This window comes from Martes martes, assembly GCF_963455335.1.
Source record: "Martes martes genome assembly, chromosome: 5".
In the NCBI taxonomy this organism is placed as follows: Eukaryota; Metazoa; Chordata; class Mammalia; order Carnivora; family Mustelidae; genus Martes; species Martes martes.
The window spans coordinates 127285874-127293625 of NC_137892.1; the positions used below are offsets into that span (position 1 = coordinate 127285874).

Here is a 7752-nt window from a genome sequence, read left to right on the forward strand (position 1 = left end):
AAAGATTGTATCTAATGGTTGAGCAATGTTGGCAATATTGACTGTTCTTTGCTCTTTTCTCCCACAGAGCCAGTCCTCACTTCTTTGCATATTGACATTCCCTTGATATTTTTAATATACTTAGGCTATAAATTAGCACTCAATGAATTTAACATTTGTATTCTCTAGTTCTGCATTACTATGTACTACAGAGACTCGGCTCTAATAGTGTGACTTGGCTCTAATGTAACCTGCAAAATATTGACACACATTCTCTAGTGTCATTACATAATCCCTATGAACCATGGAAGTCATTGTGAAAATCCAGTCTGCCCCATCCCCACCCTAGAATTCCAACCCTGTAATGCTTATTTCTGTAGTTGATATTCTGATTTCTAGAATGTGTTTGCTTGTCAAGTATTGGTCTGTATTCACTTTTCCTTTGGTGTGTTTTTTTAAAGATCAAAGATCCATTTTATTTTCATGGAGGAAGATAAGGGTTCCCCTGGCTAGGGAGAGGAGCTTACAAAAGAACTAAGATGATGATGGTTTTATGTATGCAAAGGCCCTGCAAAGGGGTGGCTGGACCTCAGATCCTTTTATTTTCAGACTCCACTGAAGTGATTTGTAATTTACCTGACTTTGGAGCTTCTATTGTCCTGGCTCATTGAATTTTTCAACAAATGTATCATAAACACTTTAACTCAAAAGCCCAAACAACTTCCATATCATCAACAAGTGAGACCATTGGCTTTTTAAAATTTTTTTATTTTTTCACTCATCATTTATTTACAAATACACATTATAACTTTTATATACATTGCACATTTACATGGTAGAAAAGTACAAAACTATATATTTAAATGAATTTATATTTAACTTGCCATGTTTGAAAATATAAAATTGCATCAGAAAAAAGTATTATGAAAAGCAAGAAACTTGAACTGATAAAGCTTTGATATAACTTTTAGTGACACATTGTTTGAAAAAGAACTTATTGAAGAGGTACAGCAGACTAGCTTAAAGGAAACACCTAACAAAAGGTTGAATATATAGCATTCCCTTCCTTCAATCTCCAGATACCCATATCACTCAATTTCTTTGGATTTGTAACATCTTAAAAGTATATTATGAAAATTCTAACATTACTATCACCCTTCCTCTCACAAATCATGACAAGAGAACTAAACTAGGAGTTTCCTCAAAGATGTATCCTCTGTACCTTCTATTTGAGTCAGTTATAACGCCTTTTGGTCAGTCAAGATTCCTTGTAAACAAAACCCGAGGGATCATGTATGTACAGAACAGGCAGCAGAAAATCCAATAAATAAACATGACAGAAACTGACATGCAAGTTTGTTAAAGTGGAAAAGAGTCTAACAACAGTGAGATGAGGGGAGACAGATAAGTGAGTGAATAGTAAGGAATGGACTTAAATGGTTTACAAGGAAAAAAAAAGCTTTTACTTTACAAGCAAGAGACCTCACAATAAATAACAACTGCTCTTCCTTTCACGAATAAATTTCTTCAAAAACAAGGTGTACAGTCAACCAGACATTTTATGTATAAATTATAAAACATGACACAGTATAAATAAATGTCTACAAGTCTCAACTATGGGCCTCATCCAGTAGACCTCACAATGACTGCCTCTCCATGTCCAATGAGTAACAAGGTGGCCTGGGAGAGAGCTCTAGGACAAAGTCCTTTATGTATAGTTTCCCCCCCAAATAAATAAGCATACACTTATTTACAGTATGGACAATATATTTTTTTTTCTTTTTTCTTTCCCCCCCATTTTTTTTCTTTTTTCTTTCTTTCTTTCTTTCTTTTTTTTCTTTTTCTTTTTTTTTTTTTTTTTTTTTGCCAAAGGCTATGTCAACACTGAACATTGGTGGAGGGTTTACCACTCTAGAATGGAAGATATAGGAAAGCTGTAGTCCTGGTCTTCATCTTCCTCTTCTTCCTCGGTATCTTCCGAAATGGCTAGATGGGGGAATACAGGGGAGCTGTTGTTTAAATACGGACAACAACAGCGCAGAAGCAGCTCAGTGTATGTTTTCAAAGCCCTCTGATACAGCCATATTACAGCGTTGCATTTTTATGTGACTTGCAGTGAGATGCTTTGGTTTTGGCATCTGCTGTTATGCAATAAGTTTAAAAAAATTTTTGTTTTAAACATAATCTATGAAGTCAAAAACTGCAGAAAGTTCTGAAGAATCAATGGCTCAGGTTTTACGGGCAGATTCCTGAAATTAGATAAAAAGCGCTCTTGTGTTCTAGGTATAACTGCTTTGGGTCCTTAATTCAGAGTTAGTAGAGGCAACTGCAAAAAGCAGCAGCCCATGTGTGATCATATAAAGCTGTCTTTGAAAAAGAAAAAAAAAAAAAACTTTTGAAGCAGTTAGTTTAGATTCAAGTGTTAATAAAGCAAACGGCAAAGCACATTACTAAAGCAAAAGAATTAGGGGCAAATGACTAGAAGTAAGTTTTTAGAGGCAAGCCCGTTGATGATCATTGGACAAGTTCTAAAGCCAGGGAACATTCCAGGAAATTTTTCTGTGGACCACTGAATTCCTGGTGAAATTTAGCAGTTACCTAATTTAAACAGAAATGGGCTTCTATTGGAAGGTTTTCGTGCTTTTTATGTCTCCGTTCCCTAGGGCTTGCCTGGGAAAGCCTCAAATTGCAGCAAGGTTAAAATTGCACTTACAGTTGCAAGATCCGGAGTGTTTTACTTCCAGCAGCACACCTGAGGAGCAGGCAGCTTCCTTCATGGCACATTCGCTGGCATAAGTGGCATTGTCGCTGGCACACACAGGCTCCTCAGACTTACTCTCAGGGCACAGCTCATCGCAGAGGGAACACCGGCCTCTGCCAACCTTGAAATCCCATAAACACTTTTTTCCACCGGTGCACTGGATATCTTCACAGGACTTTGCTTCTAGGATATAATACGCCTGTGATGAGTAAATTGATTTCCCCTTTTCCCCGTTTTTTCCTTTCTTTAGTCCTCTGTCAATAAATATAAACTCACTAATAGGATAATGGAGATATTATGCAAAAATGCTTAACTATAAAATTGAAACTCAAATGCACACGTTTCCTACGTACCACATTAGTACATGAAAATGGTATTTTGGGGGGAACAGGTTATCACAGTATTCTCAAGTTAAAAATATATTTGATTATTTCCCACAAGTGGAATCTTTAGAAAAATAAAGGATTCCATCAGTTATTAGAATCTGGTAACAGATTTTAGGAACTGTTAAGCAATTATTTCTTGCTTCCAGCAAGTCTAGCACCTAAAATATGTGTAAAATTAAGTGAGTTCTAAGTTTCCTAAGACAGAAAATTGTTTCCTGTTTCTTGCTGGCCTTTCAACATATATGCCAGTGTTTCTGGAAGATAACTGTTTCCCTGAGGAATGCTGTGGTTACAACAGTTTACCCAAACTGGACAGTATTTCTCTCTCTGGTGAAACTATGCATTAGTTTAGAGAGGCTTTGGGCTTTGGGCTTACTTATTGATTAACTTCACAGTTTTAACACGACAACTAGCCTTTCCGATCATATTTCCATTTTTCCTTCCTTAATCCAGGATACCTACTGATACACTTTCCCTCATAGGCTAATCCAATCGATCTGCCCAGGAGGCAGGTAGCCTTTCTCAGGTGACAGGCACTGGAGTAGGTCACTCCATCGTTCCCACAGAGATACTGTTCAGAGGAGGTGGGCTCTGGGCAAACCCGGTTACATGTCACACAGTAGGCATTATTAGTCTGGTCTACCACGCACGTGGAGCTGCCTGGACAGAAAACATCCCGACAGGTCTCTGAAATAAAGAGAGAAACACTCATCAATAACAGGTACTTCCTGGCCATTCGGCGGTGAGCATTTGGTATCATCAAGGAAATCATGAAAGGGAAGCACCCCGCTTTTCAAAAAGCACTTTGGGAGCCTTTGGTTTTCAAGAGAAAACCTATGACGCCAGGTCGATCCTCTCAGTGTTCTTAAGAAGTCTTCGGAATATAAACAAGGTTACTTTATTTTGCATCATCATTATTGTCAGGCTCTTAGAGGGGACTATACCGTCCCCCAGGAGTCTTCCAGTGGGTCGGCCTCAGGCGGAAAGCTGGTGGAGGGGAGCCAGAGAGGACCTACTTTTACATTTGCCCTGGTACTGGACTTCCAGTTCCGGCTGCTCTTTACATCTGGCCTTGAGGAGCGCACACTCATTGCGGTAGGTTTTCCCGTCCAGCCCACACACTGGGCCCTTCCAGGTGATGTTGGAACAATCTGGGGCACAGACGCAACGGGGTTTGTTCTTTTTGTTCATTCGGCATTTTTTCCCCGGGCCGCAGTCCACGTTCTCGCAGGTCTCTACGGGGTGGAAAGAGGCATGGATCAAAACCAGGGCCAGGCAGTATGCAGGTCAGCAAGGAGGGGTGCGAAGGCCTTGTACCATCCTGTGGCCAAGAGTTAGAACGGGAGGGGTCCAGCTCTCTCCTAGAAGTTGAGGAGGGGGTGGGGGCCTGGGGGACAGTGGTCTGCATCCTATTCCCAAATCTTTCTCAAATAGGGAGAGTGTGCTGGCTTCACCACCACACTTGGCTAGTAAGCCCAGGAACGTCTGGCAACGGTGTTTTGCCTGTAGTGTGTAACAGGCGAGATTCAACCAGAAAGGCTTCCAGGGGCTGGGGGAGGATAAAGGCAACCCAGGAACAAAACTCTCCTAGTCCCTAACCCCAGCTGGGCAATGGAGAAGATGAGGATAAGACGCCCTCTACTGAGGGCCTGCAAACTGGGGAGGAAGAGTCCTACCTTTACAGGGGATGCAGTTGGGGGCGCCCCCATTGAAAATCATCCACTTGAAGAGCGTGTTGTCATTTACATCCTCCTCCGTCCACGAGGTGCTGAGGCGGCCCGTGCTGCAGCACTCCTCCTTGCTCAGTTCCGTCTTGTATAGGACCTGGCAGCGGCCGTTCTTTGCTTGGCGGAGCCAGCAATTCCCAGCTGCGAGGAGACAGGGGTGGGAGGTGGGTGAGAGAGAGGCAGAGTAAGGGGGAGGGAGGCGGCGAGCTAGCGAGGGAAGGAGACCCAGCGGGGATGGGGAGGGAGTGAGTGTGGAGGAGTAGAGGGAGACGGGAGAGAAAAGCAGAAAATAAATCGAAGGGAGTGAAGAGGTGGGGGAAGAGAGGGGGGGGAAAGTCGGTTGAAGAGGTGGGAGGTGGGTGAGGGGGAAGCAAGGCGAGAACGTGAAGCCAGAGCGCCCCAGCCATATCAATGTCAGTTACCAGTGACCCAGACACAACACGTGCAGCTTGCATTGACTTTTACTAGACTGTTTACTTTTATTCGTCCCATTTCATAACCTGCAGCGACTCGAAGAGCAGATTAAAGAACCTGACAAAAACAGGATGCGACGGATGTTTTTACATGTCGGTTTCATGTAGGCGGCACGGGTATTATTTGTGACAGGGGTTAAGAAAGTAGGAGAACTTGAGAGAGAGGGAGAAAGGAAGAGAAAGAGAGACCGACACACACACGCACACACACATACACACCAGGAACAGATCAAGCAAAAGGCACTTGAGAAAAATGAAAGCAAAAAAGCAACTGGGCCCTGCCCGGAGCTGCCCCGTGCGGCCTCGAGGCGCAGCCCGCCCGCCAGCCCGCCCGGCCCGTTTTGCAATCCGCCAGACCCAGAGGACGCCCGCGGCCACCGCGATCTTTCGAAATCTCCGAGGGCTGCTTTCCCCCGCGCCCACGTCCGCGGCACCCAGGCAGCGCCTCGCCCCGAAAGGCGGGTAACTCCAGAGTAGTGCGGTGCCGACGGCGAGGGGGCAGTGCCCAGGGGGACAGTTTACAACACACTCAAAACGTTAACGCTAAAGCAAGCAAAGTTACAGGTCTGTCTCCAGGAAAGTGTAGGGAAAAAAGAAACGGGGTTGGCTTCCTACTATTTCACAGTAACATACATACACCTATCTCATACCTACCGAGAAATCTTTGCGAGTAATTTTTCCTCCTTCCTTTCCCTTTTCATGTTAGGATTTTAGTCAGGAAGACTCCTTATGAATCATCTATATAATCTGAACAATAATTGGACCGCAAGCTGCTATTATAATTATTTAAAAAATTGTGCCCAAAGACTAATTGAAATAAATTTAATTTAAAAACCCCCAAACTTTAGAAATTTGCTCTTAATGCATCCCAGAATTTAAATAAGTTGTGAGCTCCTCGCTGTTCTACATAAAGTTAGTCGGAGGAATGAGACACAGAAAAAAAATTGTAAACTACTCAAAACACTCCGGGGTAATTTTTTTTTTTTTTTTTTTTGCGGGGTTGGGGGGAGGGGGTTGGAAGAAGCATCCACTAGGCAGAAAGCTACCCTTCCCTCTAAAATTTTCAGCACCCACATCTCCAAGTTTGGGCAAAGTTGCTGAATCCACGTCCCCCAGCCACCAAAGAAATTTCAGTATCTCTCCCCCCATCCCCCAGTCATTTTTTAAAGTATCCAAAAGATGTAGGAGGAAAAGAGGTTAGATTGTAAATGGATCGACTTAAATCTCCAGGCTACTGATGCTTGTCCCCCTCTTCAGAGCCAAAACAGGGGAGATAACATCTAAACTCATTATGTCCAGAACTTGGAGCATCTAACCTAACTACTGAGAGAGACTCGAGCTTACTCCCTTTCCTTTTAAAGGATAACCGCGCTTCTAACTCGGCTGGCAGTCCTGAAGTGTCACTGCCTCCAGTTTTCCCACTCCGCTCCATCCTGGAGTCGCTAAGTTGGTCCAACATCTTCCGAGAGCGGCGTTGCTTAGACCAGACTCAGTGCAGACGACAGAAAAGTACAAACCCCTGCCCGCAGCCGAGCCTCCCAGCGCATCCCCCCTCGCTTACCCTGGGCGCTGCGGTCCTCCATGAACTGGCAAAGCAGCAGCAGCAGGAGGCAAAGCCCGCCGGGCTGGTGCCTGGGACCGGCCATCCTGGGGGCAGACGCGGGGCGAGGAGCGCGGCGGCGCGGGGAGCGGGCGCGGCGGCGGGTGGCTCGGACGAGCGGCGCGCGTCGCAAAGGCGAGCGGCGGAGGGCGCAGCGATCCCGGCGCAGCCCCGCGCTCGCCGCCGGCCGCCCGCGCGATTCAATGGACGTCAGAAGCCGGGCGCAGCCGCGCTTTAAATCTAGACGGGGGTCTCCGCGGTTTGCGGTGGGCGGTCTCCCAGTGTGTGGGGCAGTGGGAGGGCGGCAGCGAGCAAGGGTGTGCGCGGCTCCTTGGGGGTGGGGAGCTTTTAAAAGTTCAGTGTGAATCAGGTGACATTTCCCACCTTCTGGAAACCCTTCCCAATTATCTGTTGGAGGTGCCCGAAATCAAAGCGACAGGAGGGGAATCGCCGAGTTCTTATTTGCGTAGGAGGGAGAGGGAGGGGGAAGGCGGAGGGGCGGGGGGTGGGGGCGACGCTTCGGGGGTGGGGAGTGGGGAAGAACACCCACTTCAAGTCCTGCACGCCGCCGCTCGCAGGCAACGCCGGCGCGCCCGGGGTGGCGGGTGTGTGTGTGTGTGTGTGTGTGAGTGAGTGTGAGAGGGGGGCGCGCTGGGGGCGCTGGAGGAGGAGGCGGCGGGCGGAGCGGGTGGGGAGGGGGAAAACCCGGTAGTTTGTCTCTGCTCCGCGGCTCCTCGGCTCCAGAAAGACTTTGCAAACGCCCCGAGAGCCCGGAGCTGCTGAAATAGCCCGCTCGCGGTCTGCTCGGAGCGCGCCGGCCCCGCCG

The 7752-nt window shown here is 46.5% G+C and overlaps 1 protein-coding gene across 3 annotated transcripts; it reads right to left on the bottom strand.

Annotated features, from left to right (window-relative positions):
• Nucleotides 1-760: 760 nt before the first annotated feature.
• FST (follistatin) lies at nucleotides 761-7390 on the bottom strand. 3 transcript variants are annotated; one of them, XM_080804290.1, is made up of 6 exons: nucleotides 6888-7390; nucleotides 4803-4994; nucleotides 4143-4361; nucleotides 3589-3813; nucleotides 2693-2920; nucleotides 761-1965 (listed from the first exon to the last, which is right to left on the bottom strand). In XM_080804290.1, the coding sequence occupies exons 1-6, from the start codon at nucleotides 6970-6972 to the stop codon at nucleotides 1883-1885; spliced, it is 1032 nt and encodes a 343-aa protein (XP_080660416.1). In that variant the 5' UTR covers nucleotides 6973-7390; the 3' UTR covers nucleotides 761-1882. The 3 variants fall into 3 exon arrangements, with proteins under 3 accessions (XP_080660416.1, XP_080660415.1, XP_080660417.1); XM_080804289.1 differs by having other exon boundaries at nucleotides 2693-2923; XM_080804291.1 differs by having other exon boundaries at nucleotides 1845-2228; nucleotides 2693-2923.
• Nucleotides 7391-7752: the final 362 nt, after the last annotated feature.

Coding starts and splice junctions, on each gene's coding strand:
- FST (XM_080804289.1), bottom strand. CDS start 6,972: ATGGCCGGTCCCAGGCACCAGCCCGGCGGGCTTTGCCTCCTGCTGCTG. Junction 3,814..4,142: donor GTACCAGGGCAAATGTAAAA/GTAGGTCCTCTC, acceptor TCTTTATTTCAG/AGACCTGTCGGGATGTTTTC. Junction 2,924..3,588: donor CTATGAGGGAAAGTGTATCA/GTAGGTATCCTG, acceptor ATTATATCCTAG/AAGCAAAGTCCTGTGAAGAT.